Source organism: Capricornis sumatraensis, chromosome 2 (genome assembly GCF_032405125.1).
Source record: "Capricornis sumatraensis isolate serow.1 chromosome 2, serow.2, whole genome shotgun sequence".
In the NCBI taxonomy this organism is placed as follows: Eukaryota; Metazoa; Chordata; class Mammalia; order Artiodactyla; family Bovidae; genus Capricornis; species Capricornis sumatraensis.
The window spans coordinates 160311959-160338462 of record NC_091070.1 but is presented as its reverse complement, the minus strand read 5'-3'; the positions used below and the strand labels follow the sequence as shown (position 1 = coordinate 160338462).

The following is a 26504-nucleotide window of genomic DNA, read 5'->3' as shown; positions in this document are numbered from 1 at the left end:
ATTTTAATTTCCTAAGTCTATTTTTATTTTTTATTTTTTTTAATTTTTATTTTTACTTTATTTTACTCTACAATACTGTATTGGTTTTGCCATACATTGACATGAATCCACCACGGGTGTACATGCGTTCCCAAACATGAACCCCCCTCCCACCTCTCTCCGCATAACATCCCTCTGGGTCATCCCCGTGCTCCATCCCCAAGCATGCTGTATCCTGCATCAGACATAGACTGGCAATTTGATTCTTACATGATAGTATACATGTTTCAATGGCAAGGCAGATTCTTAACCACTGGCCCATCAGGGAAATCCCCTTGTCTTACCTTCTTAAAAGATATCTTTGAAGAGCAAAAGTTTGTAATTTTAATGAAGTCCAGTTTATAATCTTTTCTCTTGATGGTACTGTTGGTACCAAATATTAAGAAATCTTTATCTAGCCCAAGGTAATAGAGATATTTTTTCTGTGTTTTCATTTGGAAATTCATTTTTTGAGTTGTTTTGTATATGATGTGAGCTATGGAGTAGAGTTTGGGGTTTTATTTTTCTTTTTTTTTACTCATATAAATATCCAATTTTTACTGCACCATTTGTTGAAAAGACTTTTTTCTCCATTAGTCTTCTTGGTACCTTTTATCAAAAGTCAATTGACCATAAATGGAGGGATTCACTTTTGAATTTTCAATGTTTTCCAAGTGATCAATATATATCTGTGCTATGCTGATATCACTGTCTTGGTTACTGTAACTTTAAAGAATGTTTTGGAATCAAGAAGTGTAGGTCCTCAAGCTTTGTTTTTCCAAAAATTTTTGGCTGTTCTGGGTCCTTTACATTTGCATATAAATTTTAATGTCGGCCTGTCAGTTTCTAAAGACCTGCTAGGATTTTCATAGACATTTCATTCAATCTGTGGATTAATTTGTGGAGAATCCGCTCTTAAAAATACTGAATCTTACAACCCATGAAAATGAAATAGCTGTCTATTTATTTAGAAGTTCTTTAATTTCTGTGAAATGTTTTCTTTTTAATTGTTTTTTTTTTTAGTGAACAAGTCATGTTAAAGTGGATTCCTAAATAGTTTTTTTCTGTTAATACCATTGTGAATGGAGCTGTTCTTTTAATTTCATTTTTGGATTATTTGTTCCTAGTATATTAAAATGCTATTGATTTTTATATATTATATCCTGTGATGTTGATTACCTTATTTATTAGTTCTTTATAGACTCTAAAGAATTTTGTACATATAAAATCATGTTATACACAAAAAAGACAGTTTTCTTTCTTGTCTATTTGTATACCTTTAGTATCTTTTTTTTTTTTTTTTGGAGAAGGCAATAGCACCCCATTCCAGTACTCTTGCCTGGAAAATCCCATGGGCAGAGGACCCTGGTGGGCTGCAGTCCATGGGGTCTCGAAGAGTCGGACATGACTGAGCGACTTCACTTTCACTTTTCACTTTCATGCATTGGGGAAAGAAATGGCAACCCACTTCAGTGTTCTTGCCTGGAGAATCCCAGGGAAGCCAGGGGGAGCCTGGTAGGCTGCAGTCTATGGGGTCGCACAGAGTCGGACACGACTGAAGCGGCTTAGCAGTAGCAGTATCTTTTTTCTTTAATATCTTTTTAAAATATCTTTTTCTTACCTTGTTGTACTGGCTAGAACCTTTAGTACAAAGTTGCATAGAAGTGGTGAGTTCAGACATCTTTGCTTTATACCCGTTCTTAGGAAAAACATTCCATCTTTCACATTTATCTTTCTTTATATATAATCTAAGCCATAGGGTTCCCCTCCCCACCTCACCCCCACACTCACCCTTTATCAGCTTGAGGAAATTCCCTTCTAGTCACAGTTTGTTGAGAGGTTTTATCACAGATATTGGATTTTGTGGAATGATTCTGCTATATACATTGAGATGTTATGTAGTTTTGTCTTTTATTCTATTATTATTTTATTCTATTCCATTAATTAATTTTCAGTATTGAAACAACTTTGTCCTCCTGGGATAAATCCTATATGGTCCTGGTGTATAGTCTTGTTTATATACTGCTGAATTAGGTTTGCTAAGTTTATGATAAAGATTTTTGTACTCTAATGGATATTGATTTGTAATTTTCTTTTGATCTTTGTCTAGTTTGGCATCAGGTTTCATAGAATAAGTTGGGAAGAGTTAGATTCTCCTTTATATTCTAAAAAAGTTTGTGTCAGGTTGGTATAGCTCTGAATGTTTCATAGAATTCCCCAGTAAAGCCATCTAGACCCGAGCTTTTCTTTGTGGGAAAAATTTTAATTACTGGTTTTTATTTGTTTCTGAGTATTTTTACATTTTCTATTTCTTCTTGAGTTAATTTTGGTAATTTGTTTCTTTCTGTGAATTTTTTCAGTTTGTCTAAATTATATAGTTTGCATGAAGTTGTTTATAGTATCCTCTTATAATCCTTTTAATTTCTCTGGCATCAATGGTGATGTCATCTTTTCATTCCTGACTTTGGAAATTAAGTATTTGTCTTGTTTTGTTTTATCTTTATTTTGGTCAGTCTAGGTAAAAGTTTATCAGTAAGACGTATGGTCTCTTCATTTTCTCTATTGTTTTCATGTTCCATTTCATTGAATTTTACTGTGATCTTTTTGGTTTTAGTTTAATTTGCTCACTGTTAAGTTTCTTAAAGTGGAAGCTTAAATTAAATTAAATTGATTTGAGACCTTTTTTTTTAATACAGGGGTTTAAAGTTGTAAATTTCCTTTTAAGCTATGCTTTATATCCTAAGCATGTTGATTTCTTGTAGGTTTTTTCCATTCAGTTCAAAATATTTTCTAATTCCAAACATACATATGTGTGTGTGTGTATATGTGTATATGTGTGTATTTCTGATTTCCTTTCAGATTTCTTTGTTATTTAAATCCAGTGTTGGTATTTGCAAAATTACTCTCTGTCGTTGATTCCTAATTTAATTCTGCTATAATGAAAGATCATATTTTCCTTTCCAATTATCTTGAGATTTGTTATATTGCTTAGCATATGATTAAATGGAGAATTTTCATGTCTACCTGAAAAGAATGTATTCTCCTGATGTTAGATGCTGTGTTTTATAAATGTCATTTTAATTATATAATTCATTTTCTATATTCCATTGATTCTTTTTTTTCCATGAATTATTGAGAGGAATATTTAAATTTTCAACTGTAATTGTTGAGTTACTCAGTTCTTTCAATTCTGTCATTTTTGTTTTAGCAGTTTGGAGACTCTTGTTCAATCATATACATTTTTAATTGTTAAATCTCCCAGAATTATTGGCCCTTTATTATGAAATTTCCTTTTTTTTTTTTTCTTTAGTAATATTTCTTGTCTTGAAGTCCATTTTGTCCGATACTGATACAGGTATTCCATCTGTCTTATGATTACTCCTTATATGGTATATCTTTTTCTCTCCTACCTTCATCCTGTTTTTATATTAAAATCTAAAGTGTGACCTTTGTAGACAGCATATATGTGCTTTTTATACAATCTGATAATTTCTGCCTTTGATCTCTTTATTCCATTCACTTTAATGTAGTTATTGATATGGTTGTATTTACATCTTCCATTGTGCTGTTTGTTTTCTATATGTCTTAGGACTTCTTGTATTATTGCTCCTCTCTTCCTTCTTTTGTGTAGAACAGATACTTGTAGGAGGCCATTTTAATTCCTCTTTGATTTTTAAACTATATTTTTAAAAGATATTTTCTTAATAGTTGATTTAGGGGTTAAATTACACATTTTGTCTTATCAGAATCTACTTAATAGGCTTAATTCTAGGAAAATGTAGCTACTCTGATGCAATATAGCTCCATTACTTCTCCAATATTGTATTAATGACTAATTCTAGTAAAATATAGCTGTGTGCTGTGCTTACTCGCTCAGTCATGTCCAATTCTTACGACCCCATAGACTGTAGCCTGCCAGGCACCTCTGTCCATGGGATTCTCCCAGCAAGAATATTAGAATGGGTTACCATTTTCTTCTCCAAGTAAAATATAGCTACTTTGATGCAGTATAGCTCCATTTTGTGGAGCTATAGTATTGACTTATTCTAGTAAAATATAGTTACTTTGATCCAGTATAGCTCCATTTCTTCAACTTTTTGTTATTATTTTCACATGTTGCATTTATATTTTTATGAACCTAGAAATGCAGTGTTACAATGATTGCTTCATACAATTTTAAGATCTTTAAAGAAATTAAGACAAGAAAGATAAATGTGTTTATATAGTTTTTTACCTATATATTTACCATTTCTAGTACTCTTTATTTCTTCCTGTCAATTTGAGTATTGTCCAGTGTCTTCTCCTTTCATCTGGGACAACTTCCGTTAACTATTTCTGCTAATAACACATATCCTCAATTGTTGTTTATCTGGAAATATCTTTATTTCACCTTTGTTTTTGTAAGATAGTGTTACTGAATAAAGAATTGTAAAAAGGTTTTTTCTTTTAGCACCTTGAATATGTTATTCCACTGCCTTCCGGCCTCTCTCATTTTTGTGAAGAAGTCAGCATTAATCATATTGCTTTCCCTTGTATATGATTAGTCATTTTATCTTGCTGCTTTCAAGATGTTTTCTTTGTCTTTTAACAACTTGAATATGAGGTGTCTCTGTATGAATTTCTTTGTGCTTACCATACTTGGCACTGTTTGAACTTCTTGAATTAAAGGTTAATGTTTTTCATCAGATTGGGACATTGTCAACCATTATTTCTGCAAATATGTTTTCTTTGCCCTTTGTCTCTCTCCTTCTAAGCTTCTTATTACATGTATGCTGATACTTTTTATATCCTACAGGATTCTGAGGCTCTGTTCAATTTTTTTTTCATATTTTTTGTTCTCTGTATTCTTCAGACTGGATGATTTCTATAGATTTATCTTCAAGTTCTGACTTAGTCTGAGTCTTTTGACCTCAACCTACTCTTGGGCTTAAGGAGTGAGTTTTAAAGTCTGAGTTATTGTACTTTCCAAGTCTATAATTTTTATATTTTAAATAGTTTCTCTTTCTATATTGAAATTCTCTTTGTTGTGTCATTGCCATCATATTTTCCTTTAATTCTTTAAATATAATTTCCTCTTATTCTTTTGACATATTTATAATAGCTGTTTTGAAGTCTTGTCTGCTAAATCTTATCTCTGGGCCCATTCAGAGGCATTTTCTATCTTTTTCCTTCATTATGGATTACATAATGTTTTTGTCAAAATTTTTACTTTTTAAAATAATATTTCATAGCAAGTCTGCACTCTGATTATTTTTTCTTGAGGATTGTTTTTATTTATATTGTTTTGTTTTCTCTTTTGGTTTTAATCTATGGACTGTTTCTGCCATATTGTCCGGCTGCTGATTTCTGTACTAAGGATTACACTGTGTCTGCATAGCTTAGTTATTATTCAGTGATTAATCAGAGGTTGTGCACAAACACCGTGATCCAGTCTATGCTGATGGGGCTGTTTGTGTGTTGAAGAGCATATTCAATATTCCGGCCATTTTCAAGTCTTCCGCAGTGAGTTTTAAACCTTGGGTTATTGTACTTTCAAGTCTGTATCTGCTTAAACTTCCCTTTGGGCCCTCTTGGATCTCTCCTATGGAATAGTTTCCTTGCCAACCTGGGATATATGAAGAGCTTATCTGGGCCTTCTTTGCCTCTCTCGTTTATGTTTTTTATATTCACTTTTTTGCTAGACCATCTGTCTACTCGTCACCCCTACTAAGGCCACAATTTCAGACTAGCAAAGCTGGATACTTTCCCTGATCATCCCCTACAGTTTGCTTTTTTTTTTTAATAGACAGTATCACTTATATGGGTTTTTTTTGGCTGCTTCTCCAAATCATGTCAACCCTCTCTGGCAATAAAGCTCCTGCTTGTCATGGAGCCACACCCTGCACTGACTGAGCTGTGGGGAAACAGGAGCAGCACTAAACAAGAACACCACACACTCCCACTGTGCTCATGCAGCACTTAGCAGTTTCTCGTGAATACATGCTTCTCAGATTGTTGTTTGTGATTATTAGATGTCCAGGACCATGAAGTTATTGCTTTTGATAATTTTGTCCAACTTCATAATTATTTCTTAGAAGATTTGCTGACTTACCTATTCTGTCATCACTGGAAGTCCTGTCTCCCTGGCAACTTTTAAAATGGCATGTTCACCTAAAAAGGAACCATTCTATAGATCCTTTGTACCATTTTGGTACAAATTTTCAGTCTCTGGAAATCAGAACAGTTGTTAACCATACCATCCAGCTTGCTGTACAATCTGTTATGTTAATCCTGTTTAAGGGATTTTATACTTCAACAATAATTTTTAGTAACTTTTTTGTGTACTCCCCTCTTTTGAAAACCACATAAACGGCATCTGACTCTGATGCTGAATTAAATGGAAGTTTATAAATAAGTTGCTTTACAATTTTCCTTTAATAGTGAAGATATATATATATTATATTTGTCTTTTCCATAATACAGAATGTTTAAATGGTTAACATTTGTGCTGCAGTATAGCTTTCTGGCTCATGAAAAATGAAAGCTATCAGCGATCTGGGCAATAAGATTCATCGCCAATAGTCACTAGCAACAGCACACAGCATTTTAATATCAGTGAGGTCCACAGCTAGCAGTAAGAGCTGGTGTAATTGAAAGACGTTTAGGTGCAATCATTCTGCTGTTTGTTCCTTGCCAGGTTCAACATGGGATTGTGTGAGTATTTGAAGAAAACAGCAATTTAAAAAAAATCTTTGAAATGTAAAAAGGGTGGATGAGTGCTTAAATTTAAGATACGTTGTAATTTTTAAGTCATGTGGCTCTAAAATAAAAGGGATTTTATTTGTCTTGGTTGATTAAAGCTTTAGAAAAGCTACTCCTTGGTTACAAGTGAACCGATAATTCTGGTCTAATGTTGCCGTGGTAACAACTCATGCTGATATAATTGAGAACATCTTATACATCCTGGTTCGAACATTTTCTCCCTGCCATTTTGAGTTGTTCTAGTGGTATATGAAGGAGGCTAGAATAGCTTGAAAGAAATCAAATCTAGTTATACACATCTTTGGCATTAATCTGATGTTTACTAGTGATCTCTTGCACTGAACAGTTAAGCTTTGCTTCTAGAGGCTTTTCTTTTTAAAACAAAAGAAAGCTCTTTTCATTTTCTCTGTGCTGCATGCTCTAGTGTACGTGTTTACACCATCGGTTCTTCTACCTCTAGAGATTAGCATAACTCCCTTTGCTGTTGGATTGTTGTTTTGAGCAATATGTTTTGGAAAGGTTGATTTTCATCATGAGTGGTAAGTATGCTCTCTGAGACTCTGTAACTTTGTATTTTTAAAAAATATTTAACTGTAAGAGGGAAAAAAAATGTTTTTTAGAGGGGTAATTGTAAAGCCAGAGCTACAATGAGTTACATTTTCTCTTGATGTTTTTTCATTTAGGGCTTACAGTAATTTGCCTTTTAAATCCATTAAGAACTGTGAACAATTAATAGCACTATTAATAGTCAATACCAGGCATCAGTTTCTAGTCTATCTTATGGTTTAATTTATTATATTCACTAATATGTTGTTATTAATTGTGTTATAAATTAGGGAGTGAAAGATCCACTATGGTAAAAGGAATTTTTTTTTAGTATCTAATCCTGAAAATAATTAAACTTCCCATTTATTGGCTTTGTCATTCTAATATTAATTTTTATCAATTTCTTTTTGGTTATATAAAAAATACTCAATCTTGAATAAGATGTTGCCAAAATTTTATTGATTTATTGGTTGTTTTAAACTGTAATTCATTGAGAAATAGGGATTTAATGATGAAATAAATATATGCCTTTTGGTTTTGGAGGCTTGGTTAAAATTTTTAGGATAATTTTTGGGGAAATAATTTGTTAGAAAAAGTACTTTTGGGATAATTTCTTTTTTGTTTTGTAACATTTATTTTTTTCTAAACATTTCTAAAAAATGTTTTTTGAGAAAATATACTACAGTATATACTGCAGTTTATCAGAGGGTAAAAGCTGTTCACTTTAAGCCAAACCTGCAGCTAAAAATAGATACCCTGTTGTTAGAGTGAGTAATATTTGCTTAGAGCATAATTCATTAGCATCTTTTTGCTTAGCTAAAAAAAAAAAGAGGATGTTTATTAGGTTAACCTTTGAATCGGATGCATGTTTAGGAAAGGTATTATATGGTTATTCATAACCGTCTATAATCTATACTTAAAAGATTTGGATTGGAATTCAGAACCTGAGAGAGATGGAATTTTGCTGTATAGCGGTAGAATTCAAAATAAGTGAACCTTTTCTTCCATAATTGGAGACCACCTTATTGTTGCAAATAAACATTTTTTTATCTTGCTGCTGTATAATATACACGTCTTCAATGCTATTAGGTATTTATTTATAAAGTTATATTAGACATTAAAAGAACATTTTTACATGCAACATATTAAGAATTAATTGTTATTATTATCCTGTTATTTTTCTGTTAGATGTAGATGTTTCTGTTCTAGTGTGTTAAATTTGGGCTAATATTACAAAAGCAACATGTTAACATTTCTTAGGACTTCTTAGATATCAATCAAAACAGAATATACCTGGTTATCATACTTAAAATAATGGATTTCTTTGAATCCAGGCAGTGTGTTTTTCTCTTTGACAGTGTTTTAGAAGTTTTACAGTTGAATGTGTTGGTTCTAGCTGAAGAAAATTGTTACTGCTTCTCTATTGCTTGACTTTTCTTTCAAGAAAGCTGTGGATTTTTCAGATCAAGTTTGATATACTTGATCATATTGGTCTGCCTTTATAGCCTTTTATACCTCAGGAATTATAGTAGTGACATCTAAACATTCTGACTTTTTCAGAATTGTCCAATTTCAACTAATTTTGTTCATAAGTGGTTAAATGCCATTTCAAAAAATGGAAAATTTCAAGTGAAGCGTGGTTTTATTTGTAAAAGTAAGCAAGTGCCAGACCCTATTACCTCAGTCTTTAGCAATATATATATGTGATATTTATGTGTATGTAGTACTTTTCTAGTTAAGAAAAGATTTATTTTCTCCTTCCTTGCCTATTAAATATCAGCTTTGGGGGGAGGAATAGTTTTCTCTGGGAATCTATCTTTGGCCCTCTTTTAATGCTGCGTTCCCTCTGAAAGCTCTCATCCATGCCAGCATCTTCAGTAGTTACCTGAATGTTCAGTGCAAAGTGCATTTTCTCTTTCCATCCCACGGATCTGCTCCTTTTTCATTCGGTCTGATTTTTGTTAATGATCCCACTCCCCATGTAGGAACTTAAACAGAAACCTTGTAGTAACTCTGAACATGTGTCTTACTCCCCAGACCTGCACTCAGCCGTTAATTTCTATTGGTTCTACATTAGAAATGTCTCAAAAATCACTCAATTTATGTATTATCACTGACACTAAGAATGCCTTTAGATCAGGAACTCTGTATATTTTCAGTCTTATTGCAATAACAACTTCACTGGTCTCAGCTTCCAATTTTATATCTCTCTAGACCATTTTCCATGCTGCCATTTTAAAATTGCAGATATGTCCATTTCTTAATCCAACATTTTCAGTTACTCCTTATTGTCCCTCAGATAAAGGCTAAACTCCTTAGTGGGGCATACAAGATCAGTGGCCTGCCTTTCTAACTTTATCTGCATCATTCTCATAAAATTCAGATCTAGTTATATTATACTATGTATTATTCCTTGCTACCTTTCCATATTTATATCTTTTATCATAAAAATTCTGAAAACCAGCTATGCTTTTCAGTGCCTCCCTTATTGATTCTCTAGAGTTAGATGATTCCTCTGTACTCTCAAAGCAAACTTATAAACTATAACAATTACTTGTATTATACTGAATTTATGTACTTGAATATCAATTTCCAATATCCATCCTTTGAACTTCTTAAAAGTCAGGGACAGTTCAGTGTTCATCCATGTGTTTATAGCTGTTACCTTGGTACCCCAAACATAGCAATGAATTTTTAAATTCATGTGCGATAAATGGATGATTAAAACTTATCCATTTTTTACATATTTGAACACTTTTATTACATTATCGGTGAAGAATAAGAGTCACGTGTTTTGATTTTTTTGGTTCATGTGTTTATTGGAACATAACTAGCATCATGATACCAAAATCTCAAATAAAAACTGTTTGTCCTGCTGTAGTTGAGGGCAAATTTCTGAAAAAATTTTTTTGCTGTTTTGAATTACAGGAAAGTTACAGATTTGAGCAAAAGCATTTGATTAATTCCCCTTTTTAGATATATACTTTCTAGATTGAAAATTTAATAACACAGTACTGGGGAAGCAGTATATCAGTGGAGTTAAAGAAGGGTACTTGCCTGGAAATAAACAGTATTAGATTGAAGATTAGACACCAAAGGTAACAGTTTTATTTTGAGTGGCTTGCCTTCATGGAAAAGAAATAAAAATAGTTTCACTCTTATTAACTTGGATGGATAAGGCTTTTAAAAAGAAAGACTGTGGGAGAGAGGAGTGAAAGATCAACACTGCTGATTTCTTTCATTCTAAAACAGTTAATAGTGGGACAACTAGAAATTTGTTAGTCTACTCAAGTTGAGAAAAATGACTTTTCTTCCAGGTATAACAGAGCTCTTACCTGATGTAGTGGGCATCACAACCAGCAAAGAACCATATAGTCCTGGCTCCATTCGCATTTTTGAAAGTTACTGGATTTAAATGATAATATGAATATGTATATGTATCAACTAAAAGATCTGAAAAATTGATTTTAACATACCCAAATAGGAGACGGGAGGATCCAACTTTTTTTTGGGGGGGAGCATTTGTAAAGTTCTGAAAGGCTTCTCATTGTTCATGAATGAATAAACAAGAAATGCAACAGTGTGTAGCCTATAAAAGAGATAATGCTCAAGGATAAGTTCATAGCCTTCGAGAGGAAGAGAATGACCTTATGTTTAGAAAATGTTTGTGGGGAGGATTTAAAATAAGAACTTATAATAGCATCTATGTGGAGTTCTTAAAAATTTCAAGTAAACATGGATGTGAAAGAAAGATGAAACAGGAAACGGGGATGAGAGGAGAGCTGGGTGAGAGGCAGGAATAGGAAAGGAACAATAATGATATGGTAAGAGCAGATTATAAGAAAATGAACCTGGTATTTGTAGACTATAAAACTGCATTAGAAGCAGTAAAGAGTAAAATAATCACTGCACAAAGGTGAATTAATGACGTAGAGAACTAACTTGATAAAACTTACCAGAATGTAGGGAAAATGGATAGGATAAAAATTTTGAAGTGAAAAGTATGTTAGATAAAGTAGGAAACTCTACAAGTTGGATGATGGCATTCCCTCAGAACAGATAATGATGAATAGAACAGAAACAATAATAAAAATTAGGATTTAGGAAAACTTGGTTGAAAAAAAACTTAAATGTATAACTTGAAGCTCATTGTTTGTTGACAAAGTTTAACAAAAACACCAGCACCTAAATATATCCTGATGGGAGTTTTGAATTACATGGATAAAAATAATGAATTCCACTAAACATCCAGGTCTCTTTGCATCTTACAATGTAACACATAGTTTGTCTTATAAAGGAAAAATTTCATAAATTGGAGACTGGATAATTTGAAAATTCTTCTAGACCAAAAATTGACAAAGATACAAGAGCACATAGAAGAAAGTACTAAATAAAATGTAACAAGCATCCCTTTCAATGAATACCTGAACTTACAGGAATATAATAGAAATCCCCAGTGTGCAAAAAGTCAAATGGTGAGTGAAAAATCAGAGCTGTAATGGAGAGAATACTTTGACTACCCTGAGGAAATTTTTATACCTTGGTCACCAAGGGCTTTTGTTTTAAATAGCCTCACAGAGACAGAAGATAAGTTCTTTGATCCATTCAACTTGTGATATCTTAGATTCCTATATAAAGCCAGGATCCACAAAGGATCATAACCTCAGTGAAAGCATAGAATAAAAAATAAAATGTCTCCTCTGACACAGGGTGAGAATACGGAAGCTTGCATTTCCTGGCTTGGGTTCCTGGGGAACTGGGAGGGCCGTGTGTGCATGTGTATGGGATGCCTCTCCTGAGAAACTGCTTCTCCTCCTGTAGATTTCATGTTTTAATCTGTATTAATTGTGTGGTTTAATAATTTTAAATAAAATACCTTATAGTAACAGTGTCAGGCTGGTAACATCTATCAGATGCCAGGCAGAAGCTAATATGAAACATATCCTCAAATCAAACCCTGTGATTTTCTCACAGATAAAGGCCAACTAAACTTTGAACTCACTATCTAAAATCAAAGTAGATACACAACACATACACACACAATCTACAGCAAAAGATAGTCAGCAGGTACTATAGCATTAGATCCTACCAAGAATGTCAGAGAATAGAATTTTCACGTTCAGACTACTGTTCAAAATTAATAATCACATAAAAAGGAAATATGAGGAAAAAATTATATATGCCTCCCACAGAGCTTCAAAATACGTAAAATTGACCCATTTAGAAGGAAAAATTATAACCGTGTAATATTTATAGATATATATAAAGAATTGTCACCCAGTAATTGGAGAGTACACAGAAATATTTAGAACACTTACAAAATTTGACTACATATATTTGAAATACTTTAAAGAACTGAGATATTCTTTGGTCTCCGGGCTTCCCTGTTGGTTCAGATGGTAAAGAATATGCCTGCAATGCAGGAGACCTGGGTGCAATCCCTGGGTCAGGAAGATCCCCTGGAGAAGGGAATAGCAACCCACTGTAGCCATTTATTATTATTATTATTATTATTATTATTATTATTATTATTATTATTGCCTGGAGAATTCCATAGGCAGAGGAGCCTGGAGGACTATAGTTCATAGGGTCTCAGTGGGTTGGACAATCCTAAGTGACTAACACTTTCACTTTTTCTTCCACTGTGGTCTCTGACTGCAAAGCAGTAGAGTTTAATCAATTAAAAAAGACTAATTAAATAAGTAAACACAAATATTGTATTTGGGGATTTAAAAAATTCCAGTAACACACAGGTCAAGAAATAACTAATAAACTTAAAATTCAGTTATGTATCAGAACTTGTAGAGTACAGCTAAAGTGGATTTAGAGACAAATTTTTAAATGTGTATATTAGGAAAAGGGAAAGATATTTATGATAGAAGTGTGCAAGTAAAGTTAGGGAAAACACAGCATGGTTAATCAAAAGAAGAAAACTAATAGGGACATGAGCAAAAATCAGTGGAATAGAAAATAAAGATTCATCAGAGCCAAAGGTTAGTTCATGGAGAAGACTTTTTAAAAATTTGATTACAACCTATTTAAAAATTAATCATAGTTAAAATAAAAACTTAAAATTAGGACTGGACAGTTTTATAGTCAAGTTCAAAAAGAACAAAAATTTTGATCTTGTACAAAACTTTTCAAAGAATTAAAGAGGATATATTCTTAATTTCTTAAATCTGTGTATTCTAGTATAACTTTACAAGTAAAGTATGGGAAAGAAATCAATTAGAAACATGTTCTCTGAAGTTAGTAACAGGAATAGGATTCTCATTGTCTGTACAGTATTACACTGTGACTCAAAACTTGAACAGTAAGACAAAATGTTGGAGGAAACCAAAGTATCATTATTTATAGATATGTGATTATCTACATAGAAAATTCAAGAAACTCTACAAATGTTACTTTAGAATTGATAAGAGAGTCTGCCATGTAATAAGACCAGTATATAAACATCAATTGTGTGTTATACATCAGCAACAAACAGATGGTAATTTTTTTAAAAATCTCCTTTTTACAATAACCACCAGAGCTCTAAAGACCCTAGGAATAAATCTAATAAGAGAATAATAAGACCTTTAAGAGAAAAATTATAAAATTCTACTGAGATACTTATAATCTTTAATAAGCAGTTATAATTTCATACCCACTAGTATCAAAAATTGGAAAAAACAGTAATGCATTTTGTTGAGGTATGGATCATCAAGAATATGGTGGTAATATAAACTGGTACAACCATTTATTGAGCCATTTGTTATTATCTAGTTTAGTTGAAAACGTGCATACCGTATCAGCTAGGGATCCACTCCTAGCTCTATACTGTCCAGCAACAAAAGTATTTGAATTCAGAACCAAACGTAAAATCTTTAGCGTATATTGTGGTAGGTATGATATTCTCTGAGAAAAAGCTTTAGTGAACAGTTAAGCAAGTAAAGTGCATTTCAAAGAGCATTTCAAAAATTTTCTGGGTCATTTGTTTTATGACTATAAATTTAGTGATATTTATTATTACAAAATCCTATCGGGAACATCTTCAGTCAAACATGGTTTGGATGGTTAGAAAAAATCCGCAGCATTCCTAGATAGAAAGTTGGGAGAGAAGGCATATGTGTGTGATTAGTAGTGAATTAGTACACTGTGTGGATTCCTAGTGTATCCATCTGCCCATGATTGATAAATAGATACTAGTCAAGTAAGGTAGTGTGTTTGTCTATAGTTTGATCATTTATATATGTCTCACCGAAAGTTTTAAATTTTTTTAGCCATGTAGTGAAAGTGAGTCAATTATAATGTTCACTTGTAACCAAGACTTGATAAAGAATTAACTAATAAAAATCATAAGGAGAGGACAGAACAGTAAAAATTAGTATTGCAACACCAAGTATAGCCTTTATTGCCTATTAAATTTCCAACCACTCATCCATGTGTGACTTTGTGCAAGATTAATTAATATCTTAGAAAACAAAAGTAGGCATGGTCTCATCCCACTGAACTGCACAAATACAGTTGTAGTAGTTAGAGTTGTTTTTTATATCCATGCTCATTTTAAGGTTACAGTGAATTTGCTTTGAATAAACATGTTTGAATATGGTGAAGCAATGTGTCTCTTAAGCAAAGTGAACACAGTTGCTTTTCAGATTAAAAGGATAGAAATATGGTATTTCATTAATATATTTGCAGAGTAGGGTTTTAACTGGTTTTAAAAAAATATGTATCCAAAGAATTAATTGTAATCATTGTGTAAAACATTTTTGAATATGTGTTTTTCATTCTGTTCCTATTTGTGAATATCTAATGAACATACATGGATTGATAACTTCTTGTGTATATGTTATTTTGTGTTATTTAATCTATTCAATTTATTCTTTTTGATCAAGCACGCAAATCATCAGAAGCATCTGGTAGGAATCCAATTTTTACAGAATAATTCTGTTGGTTTATTGCTCTAAGTTAGATTTTTATGAGGTATTTTGTGACTAGAATATTTTATATATTAGCTTACTGAAATTTTTTGTACAGCATGTATGTGTGTGGGGGGTATACTTAAAAATAACAGATACAGAGCTCTAAAGAGGTGGGTGTTTGAAGTAGTGATGGCAAAAGACAAACTATTGCAGTTTACTTGATTTATATTTCCTCGAGGTTTTGAAAGGGATTGTACTGTTATTTGTTGATAGAACTTGGTATTTTCATAGGTAATTTACTTCATTCCCATCCTATTTTGTGCTTTCTGACATACACTGAATAACTCAAATAGAATAATGCTTTTATTTAGGTAAAGAATGAAAATGAAAATAATTTAATTATAAAGAGATTAGGGAGGGAGGTCCATGAATTATAATTTGCTCAGTAAAAAAATTTTTAACTTATTACACGAAAAGATACTAGTAAGAAACAATTGCTTATAGTACCAAATACTTAGTCTTTCCCTAATAGAAAATTTTAGAGGGACAGCTCCTTCCCTTATTCCCTAAATGTGTGCCATCAAGATTTAAAATATTCAGACCTGCAATCTCCACTGGTATTCCTGCTTACTCTATCTGGTTCCCCTCATTCTTTAGCAAGATATCTTGCCTCCTGTTTCCCAGAAGTAGAGTATAGCAATTGTGAATAACAGTTTATTCCTGTTCCTTCCCACACATTGTAAAGTATTGCTGTGGTGAACCTGCCTGATGGGGCACTTTCTTGCTATGCATTCACCTGCCACTGCTGCTGTACACCTTTACCCTGTCCTCAAGTCTGTTGCCATTTCCTGAGTAAACCATACTCTTTCCTCGATGCCTTTTATTCAATATCATCCAAGCCTGTCCTTCTCGGCGTTATCTGCCAGAGGAACTGTTTATCCTTCAAGATTCAGCACAAATGCCACATCATCTTTTATGACTTAACTTACTACCCAAGAATTTCCTCTTTTGCACTAGACTAGCACCTATCGATTTCTTAGTTGTGATCCTTGTCACATTCCAGTACAGTGGTTCATCTATCTCCCTTTTAGCTTCTCATCTGCTTAATAGTAGCGATATGTTTATGCTTTATTGTGTTCCCCAACTGTAACTCAGTTTCTGGTACCATTGAACAATGGTCTACAAATGTTAACAGGATGGTTACAACAGCACCAGTGAAGACACTGTTTGTCTGGAGGACATTATTTGTCTCTCAGAAGGGACTTAATGAAGTATTACAATTCAGTGTCTTTTCCTACAGTAAAGTTTTGAATAAAGAACAAAAGTCCAGAGATAGCACTGCAGTGGTTATAGCATGTATATTTAGAGTTAAACTTTTAGTTGTGATCTTAAGGAAAATTACAAAATTAGTATTGATGCTGGCACTAAACAGTAATTATTGATTTTATTTCCTTACCATTTAATCCTAAAATATTCTATTTGAATATATTCAGTCAAATAATTGTTTCTACATTAATGCTTTATTCTGTACAAAATATTCTGTATAGGTGATTGTGTATAGGTGATTTGTATTGTATTGTGTATAGGTGATTTCATGCTAATATGCTGTCCTGTAAGTGTCATTTAATCATTGTTTATTTTTCGGATACAAGCTTGCTCATCTTCAGAAGTATCTGGTAGGCAACTACTTTTAATAAAACAAATGTTACCTTTCAAGACTTTTTATTTGGTTGTTTGCAAATTGCTATGCTATTAGTAAAGTTATATTTTTATAAAATATTCTGAGTTAATAAAATATTTTAGTTGATGAAAGAAATGGCTTATTTAGTTTTGAGTTTTATCTACAGAAATGATTTATATTATAGTTTCTTATATGATATTTTAGAAACAACATATAGTAATGTGAAATAGTGTACATGGTACACTTTATATAGAGGGTAGCACAAAACTGACAAGCACACACCACTTAAATAACCCAGGTTAATGAAAGGTTTTTGGAAGATAATTATGCTATTGTAAATTTTGAAAAAAAAAAAAAACAGCTAATATTTTAAAAAATGGGTATGTACCCTAGGAAGTTTATATTCTATTTTGTCCTATTTTCTGTTTCTCTTCTCTTTTCTGACAGCCATTAAAAGAAGTTAAATAAAATTGTCTTTTTACTGTAAAAGAGGGAGGTGACATTATCTCATTACAAAGAAAACTGGAGAATTCACTATCTGGAGTAGTTGTAATTTGTACCATAATAGATTTCTAAACTTTTCTTATAAAATGTGAATGATAACCTCCTTTAAATGTTGCATAACAGCATACTGTAACTAACAACATGCTCTTTTTATAATAGGTAGCAATCTAGAATCTAGCAGCAACACAGAACCAAAAACTGCCTAATAAATAAATATACTACCTATAATTAGTGAAACATTGCAGAATTATCTGAACAACATAAAATATTTCATACTTGATTTTAATAACACAGAGTATTCCATACTTAAATTTTTAATAAATTTTCCTAATGTTTAAAATGAACTCAAATTTTTAACAATATCCTATGTGTAAATATATTCAAAAATACTTTGAGGGTGGTAAGAATTAAGTTTTTTTAAATGTACTTGTGGATGTTCATAAAAATTATCACTTTCTTCATCTCATGAATAGGGGTAAATATTTCTTCAAATCAACCCTAGGTCAACATATATATTCATTTGGTATGCTCACTTCTTAAACTGAAGAGAAAAACTTTATTTGGAAAATAAATATAATTGAAGTATATACTTCTGGGAAGAAATTGAGTTAATTTTTGGTGTCTTCATTTTTTTCACACCTAGCTTGCTCCATTATTGACCATTCCCAGGTAGGTCAGGTGGTAAAAAAATCCACCTGCAATGCAGGAAGCCCCAGTTCCATTCCTGGCTCAGGAAGTTCCCCTAGAGAAGGGATAGGCTACCTACTCCAGTATTCTTGGGCTTCTCTGGTGGCTCAGACCATAAAGAATCCGCCTGCAATGCGAGAGGATTGGATTCAGTCTCTCCATTGAGAAGATCCTCTGGAGGAGGGCCTGGCAACCCACTCCAGTATTCTTGCCTAGAGAATCCCCATGGATAGAGGAGCCTTGCTGGCTACTGTCCATGGGGTTGCAAAGAGTTGGACACGACTAAGCACAGCACACAGAACAAAATATGTTTGCAGAAAAATTTGTTGAGATGATTTTTCCTAAGAGCTAGGAATCACTGCGTTTTTAAATAGGTACTTATGATTACTAAGAAGTATTAGAACCAATTTTACAGCGCATATGTATGTCGTGTTAAGTCACTTCAGTTGTGTCTGACTCTTTGTGACCCTGTGGACCTTAGCCCTCCAGGCTTCTCTGTCCATGGCATTCTCCAGGTAAGAATACTGGAGTGGGTTGCCATGCCCACCTCCAAGGGATCTTTCCAACCCAGGGATTGAACCCACGTCTCTTGTGTCTCCTGTATTGGCAGGCAGATTCTTTTCTACTGCGCCACCTGGGAAGCCATAAGCCATATCTACATTTAAACTTAATTAAATCATTGTGATATCCTGCTACAGCCACAGGCTTTGGAGCTCAACACATGTGAGAGCTTCCCAGGTGGAGCTAATGGTAAAGAATCTGCCTACCAATACCAGGAGACACAAGAGATGTAGGTTTGATCCTAAGGGTTGAGAAAATCCTTTGGGGTAAGAAATGGCAACCCACTCCAGTATCCCCCGGAGAAGGGATACGCTACCCACTCCAGTATTCTTGGTCTTCCCTCGTGGCTCAGCTGGTGAAGAATCTGCCTGCAATGCAGGAGTCCAGGGTTCAATGCCTGGATTGGAAGATCCCCTGGAGAAGGGAAAGGCTACCCACTCCAGTATTCTGGCCTGGAGAATTCCATGGACTGTATAGTCCACGGGTTCGCAAAGAGTCTGACACGACTGAGTGACTTTCACTTTTCATTATTCGTGCCTGTAAAGTCTCATGGACAGTGGCAGGCTGCAGTCCATAGCGTCGCAAACAGGCCGAGCGACTGATGTGACCTAGCACACACACACCATCAGTGGATATAAGCTTTAAAAATAACTGGAGAAAAACATTTGGAAAGTTAAGTTTACCACTGTGTAAAAATAATAAAATACAAAGCAAATACATGTGGCTCTAGATTACCTATTGTTTTAGAATTATTCTTAATCTAGCATGTTGTGAAATATTTTTTGCTTATATTTATAAAATATATATTTTGGTTAACTAATACTTTTACAAAGAGTTAACTATGTCATTTTTGCATCTAAATAGTGCACATATAAACTAGAGATTTGTGTATGTGTATATATATACTTATGTGACAAAAAGTGTTTCAGGAACAAGATTTTCTTTGTGGAACTATCTAATGACATTGTAATTAAGGCTTATCCTTACTCTAAAAGGGAATCTTGTTATATGTTGAAATAATTTGTAAAATTCAACATCTTTAATTCACATAGTTTCTGATAATTTAAGGCCTTTATGAGAATTGTTATTTACCTTCTACAATATTACTTGACAGTAAACTCAGAACACTGATGAATACAGAGTATTTCAAAGATTTTCCTGAATATCCTATTACTGCATGAAATTAAGCAGTACTTAAACTTTCTCCTTTAGTTTATTCACCAAGCAGGAAAAAGGAAATTTTCCTTCAACTTACCATCTTTGGCAAAAACTGCCAGTCCTTCCTTTGACCAGTTACTTTTTTTAACTCAAGATCCAATTAGCAAAAAGTGACAGGAGAAGCTGAAACAGGATGTTAGGGATTCTTTTTTCTGATTTTCTTCCATGTCTCCAAATTATCTATACTCATGCAGGCATCTGGAGAGTTTATACTGCAATTTGATATGCAAAAGTTCTATAGATAGAAGATAACTAAAAATATTTTTCAAAAGAAATCAGGGGTTTATTTTGGGAATCACAAGTTGTTTCTTAAAAGCCACAGTTGCATTTAGCAATAAATTATGTTTTTAACTTATTTTGTAGCTGTCATTTCCAAGTCAATGCAATGTGCAGATATATCTGTTTCATGCAAAAAAGAAAAAAAAGAAAAATTTTCAAAACCATTCTTCTTCCATTGTAACTAGTACATTAAGTTTTAGAAGTAGGATGATTTGAACCTTCCTAAGGTCAAAGAAAATGCAATAATTTTCCACACCCCAAATCCACCCTTGGGAGAAATTAGATCATATTTGCATAATTAGGTACAGTTATTGGTTCATTGTTTTGGCGAATGAGATTTTTGTACAATGGATAGATTCTAATTCTAAAAATTAGTTTTCTCATTTCCTAAAATAGGCATTTTAGAGTACTTTACAGCAAAATACAAGTGACAGTTTATATAAAGTAGTAAAATACTATCTTCAGAAATGCACACTAGTGTTTTACAAAAACTAATGTCTGCTTTTGGTGCCTCTGAACACCATTTTGAAATCTCAAAGCAAATGTCAACAGGCCTCTTGATTAACAGTGTTTTGCCAAAGGTACTTCATCAGGGGAATGTATATCTTAAATATCTTACTTAAATAGTAGTTTAACACTACTATATCAGTAGATGATCTTACTAAATTATTTGTGAACCCCTCACTTGAACTTTTAATTTTGTCTTTTTATCATCCCCTTCATCATTCTTATAACTTCTGAAATAAATGCCAATGTGCCACTTTTTTGCCCTTTACTGTTTAAACACTGTTTAAATACTATTTTCTTGTTTCTTTATAGATTCAGATATCAGAGGAATATTGGGAACTCTCCCTTCCCAAAAAAAGAAAGACTGAAAGATTTACTTCTTTTGTAGTTATGTTTTTATCTCAAACTTAACTATGGGAACAATAATAAATTTTGTTAATGCCATTTTATATCTCTGGAATTTTTTCCGTATTTGTTTCTAAAACCCTGAAGTTCTTTTGTAAACGGAAGTCACTGTTAATAGCTTTGTGGGAAGACTATGAAAAAGAATTAAGTGTTTCATCATTTAGCAAATCTAAAACTTCAAACCACAGCTCAATATAATAATGTGACTATTCTTGATCACTATATAACCATCTGATTTTGAATTTATTTTAGTTTACATTATGAATTAAACATTCAGGCATTTAGTTTTGCTCCCAATTTAGAATGAGATTTTTAAGCTGTTTGGGGTTTTGGTTATTTTTAAGTCTTTGTGGCTATTTTTGTGTTAGTCTGTGGTTTTCCCTCTTTCTCTCTACCTTTCATAGAGAGGATACAAATCTAATAATGTAAATCCTTATGCCTGAAAACAGCCCTTTATCAAAGTCAATTATTTTTGAAATTCCATAAATCAATAAATTCACATTCTATAGAATTTTCACTTCTTATGTTTAAAGGCTCTGTTAATATCTGGTAGCTTTTTTTTTTCAATAAGTATTTTGCCCTGTATTCATTTCTAACATTTTTCATTATTTTCAGTATTTTTTCAGGAGCCATATTTTTATTACTAGATTATTATCAAAGTGACCTTCATATAGAACAGAATTAGATATTCTTAGAAACTTGAGAAAATGTTTGCTTCTTCTTTAAAGAAACTAAATGGCTCTCTAGTATACCATGGTTGTGAATATATGTTTCATGACAACCATAGTTAACCTAAGTCTATGTTTTTTAAGCAAGTATACTTATGTGTAATATATTTATATATGTAATATGAATATTCTTACAAATCAATTTTTTTAATATATTTTCAGTGAAAGAGTTTCTAGCCAAAGCCAAAGAAGACTTTTTAAAAAAATGGGAAAATCCTGCTCCGGTAAGGAACATTTAAAATTTTCTGTGATTTAAAATCTCGCTTTAAGTAAAATCATGATACTTGCCTAAATAACTTACTACTTTGGAAAGTTTAATTTCCAAGTAGCATCAATAAATATAAGCTGAATGTAAGAATTTTGTTATAACATTAGGTTTTGATTCATTACTAGTTTTATGTATACCTAAATTGGAAAAGGAACTAATTTCCAATATAATACTCGATGGTACATTTTGATACTAGTTCCAAGTTCCTACAAACTGTTTATAGTGTCTGATAGTAATTTTGATTTATGGTTTTGATAGAATATTTATTATTTTTATTAATTATGATAGTAGGGATCATATTGTATAGTTTTGAATTCTTAATCACAAATACTTAGCTATTGACAACATACGAAGTACACAAAGATTCTTTATAAATGTTTTGATGGGTTAAGTTCAATATAATTTAAGTACTTTAGATCTTAAGATCTAAAAACTATATATAAGAAAACCATCTATACTTTCCAAAAACTTTTTTTGAATCTGTTTTTATAAATAATTAATGACCTTTAGTAGCAGTTTAAATTTTAAAAACTTTATTCCTAACATAAAAATCCTTTTCAAATATTTTTTCACTAAAAAATATTTAATTCTAGATAAAATGTTATGTTTTAAGAAGATGCTATCATTACCAAGATGTAGAGCATGAGCCATAATTTAAAACACAGTCACTCTGATGATTAAAAGAAGTTAGATATTGTCTAATTTGAAACATTAAGGGAGGTGAGGAAGATGTCATATTTGTATGAAAAGCAATGACTGGCAGAAAGAGATAGTCTGTTGTCTATTAATAATGTTTATTTTCATTATTAATTTGGGAATTTTATTAAACATTTCAATCCATTGTTGATAAAACCAAAAATTAAATATTAATCCATAAAATTAATTAATTCAAACAGAATTATAAGGACTTTTTCTTTCTGTATTGATACAGAATCTCATAGCAATTTAAAATTGAGAAATAGGAATGAATACAAGTTTTATTTTTTTTACAAGTTTTATAAATAAAAACTTTGAATCACTTCCTTTCTCCTTAATGATTTACTAAGAAGCTCTGAGCAAAGGCAAGGTTTGATTTGCAAAAGATTAAGTTCAACTACAGTGTATTCCAGTAGCAATTCAAATTCCTTACTTATAAAAGAACCATATTGCATCATATATTTCTCAAGCTTAATGCTATACAGACTGGTCCTTGGAATTATTCTTTCCAAGATTTTCATGAAGATGTTTATAATGAAAACCTATTAAACAAATGGGTCAGCAATTACTATTTGATGCTATTAAGCACATAATTTGTTCCCTGTAATCTTCATTCTGTTGTGGCAGCAACAAATTCAGTAGATTGATGCCTCCAATTTTTTGCTTCTGTGCTATAGTTAAAGCCAAACAAAGACATTTTGCTTGTAACAAAGCATCTATTCAAGGAGAAAAAGAGACTGATTATTGTTCTGGGATTCTAACTTTTGGTTATCTTTGTGGGAGTGAGGAATTCTTTTTACCTTATTGTTACTTTTTAAGGTAATACAGGGTTATTATCACATCCAAGAGAGAAAATTATTTGGATCTCTCATGCGGTTATTATCTAGTTTATATAAGGATAGAAAGACATAGAAAGGATAGTAAGACAGTGCTTTCTTCAGAGGTAACTGGTGAAATGACTGATGCTCAGCTTATCTATTCATTACAATCTGTTTGCAAATGCCCTGTGTGGCTTCCATGATTGCATACTTCTGGTCACTTTGTAATTATCAAAATATGTATCTAATTTATTATAAATCCAGTACTATGAATTCATATCAGATTGTGACCTTTTATATTTCAACTCAGGATCTTATTTCCTCACATTGCTATTACTCTTTGTTTACAATATAAGTCTCTCCTCAAATGTAAGATCCTTTCTTATTCAAAGGGAAAAACAGAATCAATAAACTGGAATTTCTGTAGTCTTTTTATATTGTTTTTAAATGGATAGTTATAAATTATCAATTCTGATGATATATTATTAAGTCTATTATAGTTATCATATTCTTCTTATGAATATTTCTAATTATAAATTTTATTTTTTCCTGTATATTTAGAATAATGCTGGGCTGGAAGATTTTGAAAGGAAAAAAACCCTTGGAACAGGTTCATTTGGAAGAGTCATGTTGGTGAAACACAAAGCCACTGAACAGTATTATGCCATGAAGATCTTAGATAAGCAGAAGGTTAGTGTATTCATTAGTCTGGTTTGCTTTTGGAATTTTTAAAAAGTTTTTTAAATTTTAAATTGAAATACAGTGCTGTTACAATGTTGTGTTAACTTCAGGTATACAGCATAGTGATTCAGTTTTATATGTTATATATATATATATTTGTTTTTTAGATTCTTTTCCATTACAGGTTATTACAAGATATTGAGTATAGTTTCTTGTACTATACAGGTTCGTGTTGGTAATCTATTTTATATTTATTAGTGTGTATTTTTTAATCTCAAACTCTCAGTTTATCCCCCAGCTTTCCCCGTTGGTAACCATAAGTTTGTTTCCTATTTGCTTTCTATGTCTGTGAGCCTATTTCTGTTTTGTAAATAAATTCATTTGTATTATGTTTTTAGATTTCACAAGTAAGTGGTATAATGTGATATTTGTCTTTCTCTACCTTGCTTACTTCACTTAGTATGGTAACCTCTAGGCAGAACATAGGCAGAACACTCTTTAACATAAATTACATTAATATTTTTTGGCTACATCTCTTGGAGTATTGGAAATAAAGGCAAAAATAAACAAATGGGACTTATTTAAAGCATTTGTACAGCAAAGGAAACCATAAACAAAATAAAAAGACAACCTACAGAGTGGTAGAAAATATTTGCAAATGATGTTTGACTGCCAAAAGATTAATTTCCAAAATATACAAGTAGCTTATACAGCTCTCGCTCGCTCTCTCTCTCTCTCTCTCTCTCTCTCTCTCTATATATATATATATATATATATATATATATATAAAATCCTATCAAAAATGGGTGGAAATGTAAATAGATATTTCTCAAAAGAAGACATACAGATAGCCAATAGGCATGTGAAAGGATACTCAATATTTATAATTACATATTAGAGAAATGCAAATAAAAACTGCATTGAGGTATCACCTCACACTAGTCAGAATGACCATAATCAAAAGTCTACAAATAATAAGTGCTAGAGAAGATGTGGAGAAAAAGAATCCTGCTACATTGTTGATGCAGCCATTATGTGTAGAACAGTATTAAGGTTCCTTAAAAAACTAAAAATGGAGATTCCATATGATCCTGCAATCCTACTTCTGGGTATATATCCAGAGGAAACCATAATTTGAAAAGACAGATGCACCCCAATGTTCTTTGCAGCACTATTTACAGTAGCCAAGAAATGGAAGCAACCTAAATGTCCATCAGTAGATGAATAGATAAAGATGTGGTGTATATGTACATGATGGGATATTTACTGAGCCATGAAAGTAATGAAATAATGTCATTTGCAGCATCTAAGTCCAGGATGGACCTAGAGATTATCATACTAGTGAAATAAGTCAAACAGAGAAAGAAATATTATGTGATATTGTTTATATATGGAATACAAAGCAATGATATTAGTGCATTCATTGTTATTTACTTGAAGAGTAAATTTCAGTTTTATCAGTTGAATTATTAAACACATGCAATAGAATGACTTACATTGACACCAGGTTTCAACAGTACGTGAACTGTGAACTTCCAGAAATTCAAACTGGATTTAGAAAAGGCAGAGAAACCAGAGATCAAATTGCCAACATCCGCTGGATCATCGAAAAAGCAAGAGAGTTCCAGAAAAATAACTACTTCTGCTTTAGTGACTAAAGCCAAAGCCTTTGACTGTGTGGATCACAACAAACTGTGGAAAATTCTTAAAGAGATGGGAATGCCAGACCACCTTACATGCCTCCTGAGAAACCTGTATGCAGGTCAAGAAGCAACAGTTAGAACTGGACATGAAACAACAGTCTGTTTGCAGATCGGGAATGGAGTACGTCAAAGCTGTATATTGCCACCCTGCTTATTTAACTTATATGCAGAGTACATCATGAGAAACGCTGGACTGGATAAAGCGCAAGCTGGAATCATGATTGCCAGGAGAAATATCAATAACCTCAGATATGCAGATGACACCACCCTTATGGCAAAAAGTGAAGAACAAAAGAGCCTCTTGATGAAAGTGAAAGAGGAGAGTGAAAACGGCTTAAAACTCAACATTCAGAAAATGAAGATCATGACATCTGGTCCCATCACTTCATGGCAACTAGATGGGGAAACAGTAGAAACAGTGACAAGCTTTATTTTGGGGGCTCCAAAATCACTGCAGATGGTGACTGCGGCCATGAAATTAAAAGACACTTGCTCCTTGGAAGAAAAGTTATGACCAACCTAGACAGCATATTAAAAAGCAGAGACATTACTTTGCCGA

At 32.4% G+C, this 26504-nt stretch overlaps 1 protein-coding gene across 1 annotated transcript in view; it reads left to right on the top strand.

Annotated features, from left to right (window-relative positions):
- PRKACB (protein kinase cAMP-activated catalytic subunit beta) overlaps positions 1-26504 on the top strand; it is an 83239-nt gene that overhangs the window by 15642 nt on the left and 41093 nt on the right. Inside the window, exons 2-3 of the mRNA XM_068963144.1 lie at positions 21942-22003; positions 24123-24251. Of these exons, the coding sequence (XP_068819245.1) occupies positions 21942-22003; positions 24123-24251 (191 nt within the window). The remainder of the gene's footprint in view (positions 1-21941; positions 22004-24122; positions 24252-26504) is intronic.